The 18,237-nt window shown below is 39.3% G+C and overlaps 2 protein-coding genes across 6 annotated transcripts in view; one reads left to right on the top strand and one right to left on the bottom strand.

Moving 5' to 3' along the window:
* Positions 1 to 18,237, top strand: part of LOC138739095 (uncharacterized) — a 161,155-nt gene that overhangs the window by 4,673 nt on the left and 138,245 nt on the right. The window contains exon 3 of the mRNA XM_069890569.1: positions 6,260 to 6,380. The gene's annotated coding sequence lies outside the window, so the exon portion shown is untranslated. The remainder of the gene's footprint in view (positions 1 to 6,259; positions 6,381 to 18,237) is intronic.
* LOC138739094 (Krueppel-like factor 12) overlaps positions 7,124 to 18,237 on the bottom strand; it is a 302,609-nt gene continuing 291,495 nt past the window's right edge. For all 5 annotated transcript variants that reach the window (XM_069890563.1, XM_069890565.1, XM_069890564.1 and 2 more), the window contains one exon: positions 7,124 to 11,284. In XM_069890563.1, the coding sequence (XP_069746664.1) occupies positions 11,103 to 11,284 (182 nt within the window). In that variant the 3' untranslated portion in view covers positions 7,124 to 11,102. The remainder of the gene's footprint in view (positions 11,285 to 18,237) is intronic.

Below are 18,237 nucleotides of genomic sequence, written 5' to 3'. Positions count from 1 at the left end.
CTTTGAAAGTATCTTCATATAGACCAATTTCGTTGTTAAATGTAGATTATAAAATAATAGCTAAAATTTTAGTGAATAGATTGGGTAAACTTTTACCTAAGTTGATTCATATGGATCAGACATGTTTCATAAAGAATAGATATGCCTCAGATAATATTCTGTGTGTGATTAGTTTGATTAATAGATTTTGACAATCTTTAGATCACCCGATGGTGATATCTTTAGATGCAGAAAAAGCATTTGATAGAGTTGAGTGGAATTTTTTGTTTAAAGTTCTGCAAAAATTTAAGTTTGGTCCTATCTTTATTGGTTGGATTAAGGCTTTATATAGTAAACTGGTAGCTAGAGTACTGACGAATAGTTTGATTTTGGAACATTTAAATTGACTCGATCAACTCGTCAAGGTTGTCCTTTATCACCAGCTTTGTTTGCGTTAGTGATCGAACCTTTAGCACAGCTGATAAGACAAAATACACAGATACAAGGTATGAAAGTTTTAGATGAGGAATATAAAATTAATTTATTTGCCATTGATGTATTGGTGTATTTAACAAATCCAGCTCAATCACTTTTGCACTTTAAGAAGTGTCTGATACAATATGGATGTCGTTCTGAATATAAAGTTAATTGGGAAAAAAGTGAAATATTACCGGTAAGTGAAGGAAATTATTCAGTTTATAAGAATATCATTAATTTGAAATGGACTGATCGAATTAAGTATTTAGGTATAATTTTGAATGTTAATTATCAATCTTCATATAAATTAAATTATGTTCCATTAATAAAAAAAACTAAAACTGATTTGATTAAATGGAAAGATTTACCTATTAATTTATTGGGTAGGGTAAATACAATTAAGATTAATATTTTTCCGCGTATGCAATATTTGTTTCAATCCATTCCATATTTACTTGATAATATTTTTTTTGAGATTTGAATAAAATGGTTAGAGAGTTTTTATGGGAAGGTAAATTTTCAAGAGTAGCCTTAAATAAATTAACGGAAATATGAGTTAGGGGGATTATGTTTACCACATTTTCAAAATTATTATGAGGCAGCCCAACTTAAATTTATTAGTTCTTTGATGGATTTGGAACGGCCTCCTATTTGGGCCAAAATTGAGATGGCAAATATTTCTGAATTTGAAATACATCAATTTTTGTTTAGATGGAATATAAATTTGTTACAGCAACATAATGTGCCTATATTAAAACATTTAATGAAGTTATGGACAAAGAAAAAGAAAATGATAGGCTCTAGGGGTGAATTATCAGCTTTGACTCCATTGTATAATAATCAACTTATTTCTTTTTCAATACACAATCGAAGTTTATTACATTGGAGATTTAAAGGGGTGGAAAGTTTGGGAGATTGTTTTAAAGAAGGTAAATTTTTATCTTTTAATCAGATGAGGGACAATTATGGTATTGATAAGAACTCTTTGTTTCTTTATTATCAAATTCAATCTTTGGTAAAACATGTGTTTGGTAGAGATATGATTTTACCTGAAATGACTAAATTTGAGACTTTTCTTATGAAGGTACCAGAAAAGGGTTATATTTCAGTTATGTATCAAATATTGCAGGATGGTATGGATAAAAAGGATTGGGATAAATCTAAAAGTAAATGGGAAGCGGAGATTGGTTTTATTTTTTCCGAGGATGATTGGTCAGATATTTGTTATGATAGTGTAACTAGATTGATAAATGCACGTTATGCAATGATTAATTATAATTTTTTACATGAATTATACTTAACACCTGAAAAACTCAAAAAGTATGGTTTTCATTAATCAGATTTGTGTTTTAGATGTGGTAACTCTGTTGGAACTTTTTTTCATGCTGTGTGGTCATGTATATAAACATATACAATCTTTTTGGAAGAAAATTCAATTGTTTTTAGAATACCTGTATAAGATTAAAATACCTTTAGATTTGACAGTATTTTTATTGGGTAGTTTGCAACCTCTGAAAGGTTTGGGATTAGATAAATTTCAACTTGCTTTTGTATATTTAGCATTATCAGTAGTGAAAAAATGTATTGCTAGTACATGGAAAGATACAAATATGATTGATATTAATAGAGGGCATAATGAGGTGAAATATTGTTTAATAATGGAAAAAAATACATGTTTCACGTGATAACTATGTTCTTTTTATTAATAAATGGTTGTTATGTTCAGAATATTTACATTTTGATTTACGTTGATTAGATCTCAATATGTATGTTTAATTTTTCCTTAATTTTTTCCTCTTTCTTTATGGCTCTCCTTAGGAGAGTTGGCTGAAGGGGGGGGGGGGGGTTCTTTTCTTTTCTTTTCTTTTTTTTCTATGAAATATAACGTTCATGTTTATGGTTAATTGTTGTATATGTTATTTACTATTTGTATTTTGAACAAATAAATAGTTAAAAAAACTGAAATCTTTTTGCAGTAAAATGTAGAGTAAATGTGTTTGATCATCTGGAATTGTATTCAGAATTGACCATGTAATATTTAAAAAGTGATATCAATATTAGCAGGCTGATAGAGATGATGTATAGAAAAGCAGGAAGTCCCATTTCTCTGGTCAAGTGGGGAGTGCAAAACTTAGTCTTGTATTTATGTGGAAGCTGCAATTGTAAGTATTAGTGGGAAGGGTGTTTTGCTTTAAGAGGAACCCCACTTAACTACCCAAGGCACTGCACTCAAGAAGGATGACACTGCAGTCTGGAAGTTGTACCTCATTGTCAGCAGATGGATGGGATAGCAGTGAACATATGCAGGGTTCGGCTCATTGCATAAGGGCTTGGAGAAAAAGGGAAAGGTATCCTGCTGTTAACGTCATCCTACATTATTGTATTTTCTTAACCTCAAAGTAAAAATTTCTCAGATAGGAACTTTTTTATCAATTGCTAAAAATTTCAAATCCAAATTATCGTATAGCTGGTAGTAATTTAATTATCAAGCCATTGAAAACTTTGATAGGTGTGATAAATAAATGAATATGCATATAGTCATTTTTTTTTCTGCTTAGAGAGGATTGCAATAGTTCCTATTTTTTAATGTTCCCTGGATGTTAATGTTTGTCTTCTTTGGCTTGGCTTCGCGGACGAAGATTTATGGAGGGGGTAAAAAGACCACGTCAGCTGCAGGCTCGTTTGTGGCTGACAAGTCCGATGCGGGACAGGCAGACACGGTTGCAGCGGTTGCAGGGGAAAATTGGTTGGTTGGGGTTGGGTGTTGGGTTTTTCCTCTTTTGCCTTTTGTCAGTGAGGTGGGCTCTGTGGTCTTCTTCAAAGGAGGTTGCTGCCCGCCAAACTGTGAGGCGCCAAGATGCACGGTTTGAGGCGTTATCAGCCCACTGGCGGTGGTCAATGTGGCAGGCACCAAGAGATTTCTTTAGGCAGTCCTTGTACCTTTTCTTTGGTGCACCTCTGTCACGGTGGCCAGTGGAGAGCTCGCCATATAACATGATCTTGGGAAGGCGATGGTCCTCCATTCTGGAGACGTGACCCATCCAGCGCAGCTGGATCTTCAGCAGCGTGGACTCGATGCTGTCGACCTCTGCCATCTCGAGTACTTCGACGTTAGGGATGAAAGCGCTCCAATGGATGTTGAGGATGGAGCGGAGACAACGCTGGTGGAAGCGTTCTAGGAGCCGTAGGTGGTGCTGGTAGAGGACCCATGATTCGTAGCCGAACAGGAGTGTGGGTATGACAACGGCTCTGTATACGCTTATCTATGTGAGGTTTTTCAGTTGGTTGTTTTTCCAGACTCTTTTGTGTAGTCTATTTGCCTTGGCGAGTCTGTTGTCTATCTCATTGTCGATCCTTGCATCTGATGAAATGGTGCAGCCGAGATAGGTAAACTGGTTGACCGTTTTGAATTTTGTGTGCCCGATGGAGATGTGGGGGAGCTGGTAGTCTTGGTGGGGAGCTGGCTGATGGAGGACCTCAGTTTTCTTCAGGCTGACTTCCAGGCCAAACATTTTGTAGTTGAACCTTAACTGTGCATTAATATGTTGATAAATTGGATGAAGTGGCTGTTTCCTTTTGTGCTGTAGATTACATCTCGTAGTGCTGGTCAAATTCACACTAAACCCATGCATTAGGAGATGATAGAGAAATACACATACTGTATGTAGGGCACTACACAAAAGACTACACAAAAGAGTCTGGAAAAACAACCAACTGAAAAACCTCACAAAGATAAGCGTATACAGAGCCGTTGTCATACCCACACTCCTGTTCGGCTCCGAATCATGGGTCCTCTACCGGCACCACCTACGGCTCCTAGAACGCTTCCACCAGCATTGTCTCCGCTCCATCCTCAACATCCATTGGAGCGCTCACACCCCTAACGTCGAGGTACTCGAGATGGCAGAGGTCGACAGCATCGAGTCCACGCTGCTGAAGATCCAGCTGCGCTGGATGGGTCACGTCTCCAGAATGGAGGACCATCGCCTTCCCAAGATCGTATTATATGGCGAGCTCTCCACTGGCCACCGTGACAGAGGTGCACCAAAGAAAAGGTACAAGGACTGCCTAAAGAAATCTCTTGGTGCCTGCCACATTGACCACCGCCAGTGGGCTGATAACGCCTCAAACCGTGCATCTTGGCGCCTCACAGTTTGGCGGGCAGCAGCCTCCTTTGAAGAAGACCGCAGAGCCCACCTCACTGACAAAAGGCAAAGGAGGAAAAACCCAACACCCAACCCCAACCAACCAATTTTCCCTTGCAACCGCTGCAATCGTGTCTGCCTGTCCCGCATCGGACTGGTCAGCCACAAACGAGCCTGCAGCTGACGTGGACTTTTTACCCCCTCCATAAATCTTCGTCCGCGAAGCCAAGCCAAAGAATGTAGGGCACTCTAGTTTTGTCCCTGCTTCTCAGTACTCACTTGCACATCAAGATCAAATCTGACTCAATGTTCTGCATAATGCATTAAGGACACATACATACACAGGCGTCGCTCAGAATTCTGCTGTGTGTGTCACACCCTTCACTTTTTTGAATTAATTTGCATACTAAATTAGTGGTACGTTCGAAGCAGTTTGCTTTTGGTGGGAAGAATGTCTTTTTAACGAAAATGGACGTTGCTATGATTTTTACTTAATTTGGGACTGTCTGACCATCAAATGAATTGGGCACTCAATTTAATTTAAATGTGCTATTCTTTCCTACACTTATTTTATAATAATGAGTACATATTGTACATATGCACCAAAATTCTTGCTGTCTCTAACAGGTACTTTGAAAGAAAATCTATAACAGCAAACAATTTGAATTAAGAGACAATAAACACATAGGATGGAGAGGTAATAAATATTCACAGTAATCCTAGTGTAAAAGCGTGATTAGCAATAGTCCAGACTTTTCTGCTGCTGAGGGAGCTGTCAATGACTGGTGTACCAAAGGGAGGTGTCAGAAAGAAACTATTCTTGAAACTAGAGGTGCTCTTTTTCACGCTTCTGTACCTTCAGCCTGAAGTGAGAAGAGGTTGTACTAAAAACACAGATTCTGGAGGAACTCAGCTGATTCATTGTGATCGGGGTGAATGGTGACACCACCTTACATGGATGTCTGCAATGGACAGGAGATTACAGCTTGGTGTAAAACAGAAGTCTTGGCTGATGCCTCACCATGTGTCCAAGAACTTGAAAGCGTTATGCACAGATTGGCTGTCATATTTTCCCCGTTGCAATAAGTGGGTTGAATCTTGCTGGCTGGTCAGTGATTCCCATTGGAACCAAGTCTGATTTTGACTTGATGTCAGATTTCAGATCCCATTGACTTCAATGGGCATCTAATAGCTGCAGAAGGCCAAGGGCCTTAAAGTATACATATTTCAGTTATATATTTTAATAAGCTTCTTTTTCATTGTAAAGATGCATTTTTTTTAAACATTCATCAAATTTAGTAATTCTTAAAATACCAGAGATTGCTCCAGGATCAATTCTGACCTCGGGTGTCACCTGTGAAGGGTTTGCATGTTCTTCCTGTGACCGTTTCATCCCACATCCCAATACTATGTGGCTTACCTGGTGAACTAGTAAATTGCCCCAAGTGTGTAGATGAATCTTAGAGGCAATTGATAGAAGTATGTGGAGAACCAAATGGGTTAGGGTAGAATTTGTTTAAAAATGGGTGCTTGATAGTTGACGTAGAATTAATATCTTGAAAGACCTGTTTTATGTTGTAGCTCTGACATTTTAAAACTGTTAAAATCCTTGGCAACTTTGAAGGAAGGCAAAACTATTTCTCCTGCTTTACTTTTAGTCAAAAACCTGCCTGAGGATTCCTGAGTGACCTCCTGGACAACTGACTGAGTTCTAGGCATTGTTAATGCCCAATCTGAGAGCACCCAGGGCCAGGGTTTGATCCTCTGCTTTGATGCCAGGTCAGTACAGGTGTGTGACGTTTTCTGTGCAGCTTCTTTTCTCAGCTGGTCAAAAATTGTTAGTATTACACATTCATAAATTAACATGAATTTAATGGGAAATACACATTGTCAATATTCATACTATGCTGAATGCCTAAATTCCTCTCATTAACCTAATTATTTTTTGACAAACTGTTGTTTATGTGGCATACCCATAGTTTAAATGCAATACTGGATCGTGCACAAAATGCAAAGAGTGAGCATCCCACTGTGACCCACAACCAGCATTAAAATAATTTGAATACATACAGTAACTTGTGTTTTGTAGAACTATTGATATCCAGGGTGATTTCAATGCAGCCTTATTCATATGTTTGGCTGATGTTTACTCCAAATAATACTATGTTTTCTCGGGTTGTTTCCATCATTGCAAGAATTATTAGAATTAATTTTCCTAATGAACATGCATTGCAGATTAGCATTATATAGGACATAGTTGATACAGAAAAAACATCATTTTCTTAGTCAACAAAACTAAAGCAAAATATCTTCATATGCTAGCACAGTCCCTCGTGTGTTTCTTGAAATGCCTATAGGATATATGATCCAGATTGAATTTGCTCTCCCTGTATTGCAGTTAGTTTGCATGTTCATGCTGTGTAGCTTATTTTTTTGCACCTCAAATTAGGGGTAAATCTGCGCCACCTGCAGGAAAAAAGGAATCTCAGAGTGGTATGTGATGTCATATATGTACTTTGACAATAAATCTGAATCATTGCAAGTAATGCTACTCTTTCCATGTCCAAATGTTTGAAAGCTTGATAAAATGTTGAAACTTTTTTTCTGCTACAGAAATAATTGATTATATTCTTAACCAGCACATTTCACTAGAGAGCAGATTTAGTTATTCTCCTTGTTGGAATATTCAGCTTAATTTTGCCCATTGTCAGTTGATCTCTCAACGTGCTCCCAAGTTGTACATATATATATTTAATTCAGTACACATTTTTAACACTCTTGTTATCTCCCAGGAGTTAACTGATTTGTTACATACAAAAGCAACTTTATTTAATCTTCATGCCTCCATTCATAATTCAGGATATTACAAATGCATACGTTTAAAATGGGTACTATAATTCTTCAACTCACAGCTCAGCTCATACGAAAGTCGTATACAGAAACGCAAAGCACTGACAGGGAAGTTTTGGGACACATGGAAAATTAAACACTTCTTCATTTAAGTCCTTCAGAAGAGACAAGGGCAAAACAGAACATTTTCCCCACACAGTTTTCATTACAGAGACTCCCTTTGCATTTTTGGGAGAAACATGATTTTACAGTAAGATGAAAAGCTCTGGATATATTTACAATACATACATTGTACATAAATACAAGAACAACACTTACATAAATGTTAGTAAACATGTCACATACTTATTGCCTGAACTAAATAGTGTACAAAGACCAGGAAAATATCTTCTTCAGAAGATTCAAAAACTGGATTTATGTTTTAACAAAGAAAACACTGAGGTTTAAAAACTATTGCAGGATAAATCCACCTTTTCATAAAATGGCTAATTCATATTTTTCATTTGCAAAATTCACTGGGTGGATTTTAGGACTAAAACACTTCCCAATGTATTTTCCCACCCAAACTATTTACAGCCTATGTAAAACTTATGACTCTCAAAATACTTTGAACTCTCACATATAATACATTATATTTAAAATAGATGTCCCAATGACTACAGTAAAATATCAGAATGCTTTTTTTTGAGAGTTTGGATGTTAATCCCTGTATAAATCTTTTTATTAACCAAGACTAATTCAAAGTGCAAGACATAGTGTGTGTGTCTCTGTGGTTTCAAAAGGAGCTGGTAAATTTAAGGACAGTATCCTTCAAGAAATCAAACCATCTCTTGGATGTTAAGGTGCAGCTTTAATCATTGGGGATTTAAAAAATCCATCCTGTGTTGGCGATGTAAATACATGATATGGGATAAATGTATTGAACTCTGCTTCTGAAATTTAGCTTTAATACCTTCAATAGAGTCAAATTTCAGATCTCTTGTGCACTGAACAGAGGCTGATTTTTTCCAGTATTTTTCTTTGCTTTATCAGATTCACAGTTGTAGCAGAAGCTTTGTTGTATGAGTGAGTTCGGACTTGAGATTGATGTCTGTTCAGTAAAATTCTTAAGCTGAGAGATTGTAGCGCACCAGCACAAAGTACAGTATCTGGAGTGTAGAATAAGGATGGGAAATGGTTTCAAGGTGGTGATTGAGAATAGTCAGTGATTAGGATATTGGTCTTAGAAAAAGTCAGGTGTTTGGAAATTTGGGTTCAAGGGGTTAGTCCAATCTTGGGTTCCCTGCGAATTGGGTTGAAAAGCAATTTTGTGGGGTAGGTGCAGCCCCTGCTATCCATTCCTGTGCTGTGAAACATTTTTGTGCTGGAAGTTAGCAACCAACAGCCCCAGCAAAACTCCAAAATGAATATTTACACTGGGGATAACACATCTGAAATCTCACTACACTTGCAAGCATGACTTGTGCTGGGCAGTAAAGGGCTGAATTTGTGGTCTCATGCCGAATAACCAGGAAGCAATCATGAACATGTACCCTCCATTCAACACTTTGTTTTAACACCATACTCAATAAAATAGCAGTGGGAAAATCTGATTTCCAGGTGTACAGTTTTATTAACACAAATATTTGATTGATACACATGGAATGGGTGTTGTGAAAGGATAACATTTGGAGTGAAAGAACCAAAATGGTGAGAGTAATGCCTCAATATGTTTGTTCTTTATTATGATGGATATCAGTCTCTTTCTTGAGGAAAACTGCCCGGTATGTGGGGAAGGGGTTTAATACTTCCAGCGATATTGAGAGGTTGTGCAATATAGAAGTATGAATTCTGCACCATTGGTATTCCAATTTCACATTTTGTACAAAAGTACAGTCCCATTGAAAAGACAAACAAATCAACATAATCAGAAGAAAGACACCTTTGTCTCTTCCTCTCCTCCTTTATATGATCGAATATCACATTAATCAGGTGAGCAAATGCTTCAAATATCAGCAAGGACAACTACAAAGAGTTTATTAGTCCTTTTTCACTTTTAATTAAATTTCTTTCTCTAGACGTATTACTGTCTTGGAGCAAGTGAGTGAAGTAAGCTGTCATCTATTGTAATTATACTGTAATATTTTTTTCAAAAAGTATTTTTGAAGTTGTTAAGAAAAAAATGGATGACTCCAAGGGTGAGGTGATTTGAGATTAACTGTGTCTGTAGAATTATAACAGTGGTGACACTGTATACACCAGGAACGTTATTTGCTGTACCTTATCCCAAGCACAATGGAATTTCTTTGCATATAGCTGGCCATTTCCCTGCCAATTCTGATTTTCACCGTCAGGTTTGCAATCGCGCTATCCACTTGGTAGTGATGGTGAGTAGTCCGTAGAAATGCAACAGCTACAACTGAGGCAATTGTTAGTCGTGGTTTCATTTTCTTCTTCATGACTTCAGTGGGAGAAGCAAAAACTCTTCCCACTTTAACTTCCCAAAATTAAATTATCTTGTGGATGGCGCAAGTGAGCAACTGATGAGGAAATTGGCCATTTTGCTCGATTTGCAAGCTGCAGTTTTGAAAAATGTGATGGTGGTATGTTAGTCCTCATAAACACTTCCTTACATGATGATAATGAAATTCCCACTGCAGTAAAGGCTTGGTTTGTAGATTTTGTTGCAAGGTGTAGTCCACTATTTTTCTGCGCTGTAAATGTAACACTCCACTTCGTGGTTAGATTTACTTTTAAAGGTTATGGGTCAATGTAATATTTGCAGTGTTTAGTGACATGATTATAGTGCATGGTTTGAGAAACAATGGAAAAGATACAAGGCTTAAGGTATTGAGAGTGATTGAAAACATGAGGAGAAAATTAAAGAGCTACTCACTGAAGGTCAAAGAACCTTTGACCTTCCCTCCCCCAAAATATTGCTAATTTGCACAATTGATAGTTTATATCCTTCAGCATCATATAAAACAAACCCTAGATAAATTACTGTAAAACACTGAAGCTTGTACTGCTTTTATCAATCTGCAAATTGTGTATGCATCCAAGTGAAGATCACCACAGTCAAATAATTTTTCATCTAAAGTAGGGGTTTGATTAATTTTGCTATAGAATAATTAATGATCTGTAATACTGATGTCCAATCGAACTCATTTAGGACTGTATTGTCCATCATTTACTGACTATTGAGGCATACATATGTGGAAGAAGAAAATATCACCAAGTCTTTAGCCATTTTTCAAATGAGGCAGAAGTTTTGGAACTTAAAAACACTGAAACAAAAGCAATATGTTTAGTTATACTCTGAACTATCATTTAGCACTAAATACCAGCCTGTTTTTTTGGGTTCATCTAATAGTTGAAGAATTGTAGTTAAGATAAACTGATTTAAAATCTGAGAACTATTTTTAAAAAGCATAAACTTATGAAAATCTGTGGACAATAACAACAGGCCAACATAACCTAAATTACCTAAACACTGACGGTGAGTTTTGACAGTCAGTGTCAGGAAAGGATAGAGTGCTCTTCATTTTTTTTTCTTCTGTTGGACAATTAGCGATGTCCTCGATCAATACACTTTGATAATTCAGGCCAGCTGAATCCTCGGGATCCGGAAGAGATCCTGCTCTGATTTCCCCATTGTTCTTCATGACACCTTTAAACAAGCATGTGTCTCCTACGATGCAATGCCAGGTGATCTGAGCGAGAGAAACTCCGGTCACAGTCTGCACACTTGAAAGGTTTTACCCCTGTGTGCTTGCGATAGTGCCTTGTCAACTCGTCTGAACGGGCAAATTTCCATGTGCAGCCTTCCCACGTGCATTTGTACGGTTTTTCACCTGAAAATAAGTGTAAAGGATGTTGTGAGTTGAAATTAAAGGCAATTTCCTGTTTAAAATGAGAAACAGGCGACCGTGTGTCCCCCTCAAGATTGTTTTTTTTGTGCCCATTGTGTCATTTGAGCCCATTCTCTTGACCATAATCCTAGTCTCCACCATAGTCCAGAAATTGTTCTGACTAGCTTTCAATGTGCCTTGTGAGCTCATTTCCACAGCTTTCATTTCTAAGGATTTACGGCATAGCTTTTGGAAGGAAGAAAATTCTTCTTTTCTCTGCCTTAGATGAGGAAACCCATATATTGACACTGTACCTTGAAATTCTAGATCAGTGATTCTCAACCTTTTTCTTTCCACTACATTGCACTTTAAGTCATCCCTACGCCATCAGTGCTCTGTGATTAGTAAGGGATTACTTAAGGTGGTATGTGAGTGGGAAGGAAAGGTTGAGAATCACTGCTCTAGATCCAATTGTTACTGAAATATTTTGCTGGAGAAAATTTGTCATTGGCCAATTTCCTTTGGAGATGAAACTGTCCACATAACGAGTCAATTAGATACAATTAAAACTGTGGTTTTCAAGCTTTTTCTTTCCACCCACATACCACCTTAAGCAATCCCTTACTAATCACAGAGCACCTATGGCTTAGGGAATACTTAATGGTATGTGAGTGAGGAAAAAAAAGGTTGAGAATCACTGTTCTAGATATACCCCAACAGAAAAAAAATCTAAAAGCAAATCTTTAGCCAAGCCCCATTGAATCTTAATGATCGAACAAGACTATCTGAGTATAGGCCTTGCTTGCGGAACATTCTTCCAAAACCCATGTTGCCACACTTGCCTCTGCAGCAACAAAAGCAACAATCCAAAATATCTATTCTCTTCTTCATTGCTACACAAATTTTGTGAAAGGTTGGAAGTGAAGATTCATCGATGATGGGTCTTGGAGGTGTTGTTTCATGCAGATGGTTTAGACTAACAGTATAGTACAGAATTGCAGTCATAATAGGGGAGATCTTGCATGTCACAATTCAACTCTTTGTTGAGCTGGAGTTAAAATTCAGCCAATAGCTGCAACAGAATATCATATTCCCATTGAACCCATCCTAGTGAAATTTATTCCCAATGAAGTTGTTACATTGCAATAGCTGGGGATTATTCCAGCACCATGTTATTTTGCTGCTATTATAAAAATACAAAAACGAACTGGTCATCTGAAATATAATCATGCTTAAAGCTAATCAATGGAAGGAAGATTCTATAAACTGGAAGGGTGATCAGGTTTGTGAAAGTAAGCCTGCACAATATTATGGTAATTGGAAGTGTTATATATGGTGAGATTGGGGGGGGGGGGGGTGGGTTGACATTGTGCGGTTTGTACATTGAACATTTCAAGTTCATCTATTTTTTGTATAAATAAATCTGTTCATAATTTGACATTCAGGTTTGTGTTTCAATTTATAATGATCTGAGGAATTACTTGGTTTTGCAAAGAGGGTACAATTTAATCTTGCAAATTTATTCAGGTGAAGAAGAATGAAGGCTGATCTTATCAAGACATACAAGATCCTGAGAGGGCATTTGCAGGGTGGATGTGGAGAGGTTTCCACTTATGGAATTGTCAGAAATGAGAGGACATTGTTACAAGATAAATGGATAGTCATTTAAAAACTGAAATACATAGGATTTTTTTTCTCACAGAGGGTAGTCAAACTCTAAGCTGTCTGTCCCAGAAAATTGTAGAGGCTACATTAGTCAGGGAATTTAAAGACAAAATGGATACATTTTTAAAAAATCGAGGAATTGAGGGTTATGGGAAACTGGCACAGAAATGAGTTGAGGCCGAGGCCAATCAACCTTGGTCCTATTGAATGCTGGGACAGGTTTGAGGAGCCAAGCAGCCAATTCCTGCTTGAATTTTCTGTGCTCATTACCTGATTTTTAGTCATCAGCTGGCTAGATCTTTCCTTAATCCTTTCCTGCTCTTAATGATATTCTTTAATGTCACTTTAAAAACAACTTCCACTTAATTGGCAACCTACAGATGCATGATTCTCTCGATACTTCAGAGGTGTTATTTTAAAAAAAATGCCAAGCTACACAGAGATTTAAGAATGGATAACCCGAGGTATGGTCCAGAGGACAGGTTTTAAGGATTGGCTGCTATATTTCCTACATGCTTTCTTGACTCTAAGCACTTTCAGATACCCCGTAAAGAATACAAGAGGAGGTTGAGAAATGTGTATGTTTCTTCATCTGTCTGAAGATCTTTTTAAGTGTTTATGAAACAGATTTTGATTAGACTTCTGTGAGATGCTTTGGGGCATTTCTATTTGTATAATGATGGTGCCTATTTTCATTGTTTGTGTCATCAGGCTTGGGAAAAGGAAGGTGCACTTTGGATGATAGGGGAAGTGAACGTTATTGGCAAAAATTGAACCTTGCAATATGTGTGGCGTAAAAGCTAAGGATGGTGATTTTTACAGTAAAAGGCTTAGCTCTGCTTTGGGGAATTTTTCCAGTCCATACTGAACTTTTAGAAGACTTTTGTCTGTAAATATTTCCAGGAGCAAAAGTATTTTTAAAAATTGTTCCCTTTCAATTGAATTGGTATTTTTTTTGTCACATGTACCGAGATACAATGAAAATATTTGTTTTGTGTGCTCTTCCATCAAGTCAACCTACAGTTAAGTATAATGTGTAGTGCAAAATAAACTAAAGTGCAGAGTATAATGTTACAGAGGAAAAGTTCAGTTTAAATAGTGCAAAAGCAGCATCAATTTACCAATGAGAGGCCCACTTAGTGGTTTGATGACAGTGGTGGGAAAAATGTCCTTGAATCTAATGGTGCATGTTTTCTAACTCGTTAATCTTCTGCCCAATGGGAGGGGAGCAAAGAGTGTGATGGCTTTCCAGATGGATCAGTAAGTTTAGCTGAAGTCTATAGATGGGAGGTAGGTCTGTCTTATGGCTTGTGCTGTGTTTGCAACTCTATAGTTTCTCACGGTCTTAGACAAATCAGTTCCTGTAAAGAGCCACAATGCAACTGGACAGGATACTTCCCTTTTGCAATGTAACAGTGCAGTATGATCACAGTTTTTGAACAGCTTGCTGCTCTTCCTTCTAATGTTAATAAATTAAGCCATTTCAGATAGCCCAAAAGTCGGGATGTAAAAGCAGAGAAACTCCGCCAAGTCACATAATGACCTACCTCTCTGAATGTGTGAAGACGGTCTCTGAGCTGCATAATTCAACCCCTCTCTGAGAGGGATAATCTCCGCAGCATAGCCCTCCACTGATCAATCTGAATTGGCAGCTGCACTAGGTGGCTATTTGGGGGCGGGCTGATGATGCCATCAGCCAGCGACCCATCTCCCCACTCACTCCTCTCCCTCCAAATTGGGTGGCGGGGAACCCTCAGGACAGTCGGGGCAGCGGAGAGCAGTCAGGGCAGCGGGGAGCAGTTGGGGCAGTGGTCACTGGCGGGGCAACGAGGAGCAGTCAGGGCAGCGGGGACCAGCGGGAGCAGTTGGGGCAGTGGGGACCGGGAGGGCAGCGGGGTCCAGTGGGGCAGCAGGGGCAGTCGGGACTGGCAGGGCAGTGGGAGCAGGTGGGGCAGCGGGGACCGGCGGGGCAGCGGGAGCAGTTGGGGCAGCGGGGACCATCAGGGGGTGGCCGGTGCGGGCTGGGATAGGCACACTGGGCCACTTTGGCCTTCAGGGCCGCTCTCTGCATCTCAAAATGCAGCAGAGCAATGGCCACTTCCCTACCCATAATCCCCCATGCAGCTGGAACTGTTTAGAGAACCACAGAGCGATTTCAGTTACGTGGAGGATTATGGGTAGGGAAAATGACGGGTGGAGCTACGGCACCATTCAGCCCATCTCCACGGGGATCAGGAGGGTGCTACAAGGCACCTCTCCTTTGGATGCTGGAGTAGCCTTTTTGGGCTGCATTCTGAATGGTAAGTTCCAGATTTTCGATCTGCCCTGTTGTCGGACTCCAGGCGGAGGCCCAAACTGAAAAGGCCTATTTTTATATTTGATGCTATCTTTGAGACTGCTATGTAAATTAAACCTCATTTAATGCAAAGCAATAGTGAAAATATCAGTCATACAAAAACTGCAGTGATAGCAACAATTACAATGGTAAATACAATTACCTTTTGTATTTTACTGTCCCTTAACAGGTTTCTTCCTGCTTATGTGGCTGTTGCTTAATCTTGTTCTAACAGCATGCATAGTAGGTGCTTTATATTGACTTAATCTTCTTGCGCAGGAATCCAAATGAAGGTCTACCTTTATCTTGTAGTGAAATGATTATACATTGTGATTCAGTAAGTAGGTTTTAGAATGGAAGTGAGCTGCATTCCAAGATGGTTTTTCAATTAGCGTCAGAGTGAGAAGTATTCATGAAAATACCGATACAGCTCTGCAAAAAGAAATTAGGCGAGGCACAGTGCTGCAGCTAGTAGAGAGGTGCTGCCTCATGGCACCAGAGTCCCAGGTTCAATCCTTACTTTGGGTGCTTTCTGTGTAGAGTTTACACCTTCTTCCTGTGAGTTCTTGTGGCCTGCTGCTTTCCTCCAACATTTCAAAGATGTGGGGAATAGGAGGTGAACTGGCCATTGTACATTGCCCCCAGTGCGCTGTGCTAACATCTTACTTTACTCTGCATGTTAGATTTTATGCTTACGTTCTGGATTAGCGTTGACACCTTCAACCTTCGGGATCGCACCCTGAGTAATACCACTCGGCCAGGCTGCTAATACATTACACTGCAGGCAAAGTTGAAAATTCCTGCCTTAGCTATGTGGTTGCAATAATGAGATGAACCCATCTGTCTCCTCTGGTGTGAAATTATGGATATCCCTTTGGTTTTTGTGCCTAAATATTGTGAGTTCAAGTCCCACTCAAGTGAGTAAACACTGAAGCTTTAAGGGTCTGGTATTTAATAGGAAACACCGTGCATTCTAAGATGATGCATTGAGCAGCAGTTCATCAAATATACAATGGTACAATAAAGTAGAGCAGATAATTTTATTCCTATTAAGTTAAATAAATGTTCCTTTTAAACCTTGGCCACAGAGGGTACCTGAAAGAGGGCTGGAAGCAGAGACCTTGAAGCACTTTTAAGCTATGGACAAATGCTGGAAATGATCAGAGGAAGTAGGCTTGATGTGAAATAAATACTGTGCATACAATGGAGGAGGATGTGGACAGTGATTGGGAGTATAATGTGGAGAAGGCTCAGGTATAAGAGAGCATTTTGATATCAAGAAAGAGATGATGATGTGTCCTTGAGGAATGTTACATTGGATGGCATCAGGGTTTGATGCAATATATCCCTGCTTATCGAAAGAGGCGTGAAGTAATTATTGGGGCCTTGACAAAGAACTTTACATCCTTTACTAGTGACTGGAAGACTGGAGAATAGCCAATTACGATTTTTACATAGAACTTGCATTTTTTTTTTCCATTCTGAAGCATCTCCTTGCCTTCCAGCAGTGGCCATTCACACAGGAATGACCAAAACTCCAAATATTCATTACTGGGCTAGATTATAAGGAGATGGTGACTAGGCCGAGTCTTCATTCCCCACATCTGAGGATTGACCTTGTAGAGGTACAGAAAATCATGAGGGGCGTGGATAAAGTGAATGCTCACAATCTTCTACCCAACATAGATGATTCTATGGATCCAAGATGAACCTACAAAAAGCAGCCGAACCAGACAACATAACTGGTTGGGTACTTCCTCTGATCTTGATGACATTCTACCTACAGCTGGGCAACAAGATCTGCACACAATATGCCAAGCGTAGTCTCACCATTGCCTTGTCCAGCTGTATCATGATGTCCTAACAGTTGTACTCATTACCCTGCCCAATGAAGGCCAGTGTACCAAATGACCTCTTCACCACCCTGTCCACCTGAGTCACCACTTTCAGGAAACCATGCTCATGATAGTCACCAAGTACCCAAGGACTACACAGACCAACTCGTGGAAGTCCTTACAGATATTTTCAACATACCATTTCAGCAGACAATTGTCCCTGTGTGCTTCAGGACTGCCACCATCATCCAGGTATCAAAGAGGGTGACAGTAACAGGCCTCAATGACTACTGCCCCATGGCATTGACCTCCACTTTCGTGAAATGCTTTGTGCTTAGTGATGGGATGCATCAATGTGCTCTTCCCAGAGACACTGGACCCATTTGAATTTTCCCCTACTGATAATGCTGTAGACATGTCCCTCCACTCCATCCTGACCCAGTTGAAGAATGATGCCTCATATGCCAGGCTGCTGTTCATTGACTACCTCGGCATTTAATATGATCATTTCCCCTGAGGCTGCTGGAGAAGCTGTCCTTCCTAAGACTCAACAGCCCTCTCAGTAACTGGATTCTGGACTTCCTAACAAAAAGATCACATTTTGTCTGGGTAGGCAGCAGAACATTGAGCACCATTGTACTGATCACTGCCACACCTCAGGGCTGTGTGCTAGGTCCACCCCTGTTCACACTACTGACCCTCAACTGCAACCCCAGATCCAGTTACAACAGAATCATTGTTTGCACATGGCACAACAGTAGTGGACCTCAACAGCAACAACGGTAAGTCACACTACAGAAAAGAGGTGGAAAATCTCATGATATGGTGCGAGAATAACGACTGGAATCTCAGCATGGACAAGATGGAGTAGATGATCGGACTTTGGAAGGACGTTGTAAATGGTAAAAATTGCAGAGGATAATATGTTGGAAGAGGAGGATGGTGGGATAGTAGATGAAGACAAGAGGAATCCTGTCCTTGTTGCATCTTGAGACAGAGGGGCCCAGGGCAGATGTACAAGAAATAGAGATGTGGGTAAGGGCTCAGCTCCTAATATGTAGTTGTGGCTAGTGGTAGAATTCAGGTAGTTGATAGGATTGTTGGGAGAAAAGGATAGGACT

This window comes from Narcine bancroftii, chromosome 7 (assembly GCF_036971445.1).
Source record: "Narcine bancroftii isolate sNarBan1 chromosome 7, sNarBan1.hap1, whole genome shotgun sequence".
Taxonomy (NCBI): Eukaryota; Metazoa; Chordata; class Chondrichthyes; order Torpediniformes; family Narcinidae; genus Narcine; species Narcine bancroftii.
The sequence above is the reverse complement of the archived record's forward strand: the minus strand, read 5'-3'. Positions and strand labels throughout refer to the sequence as shown.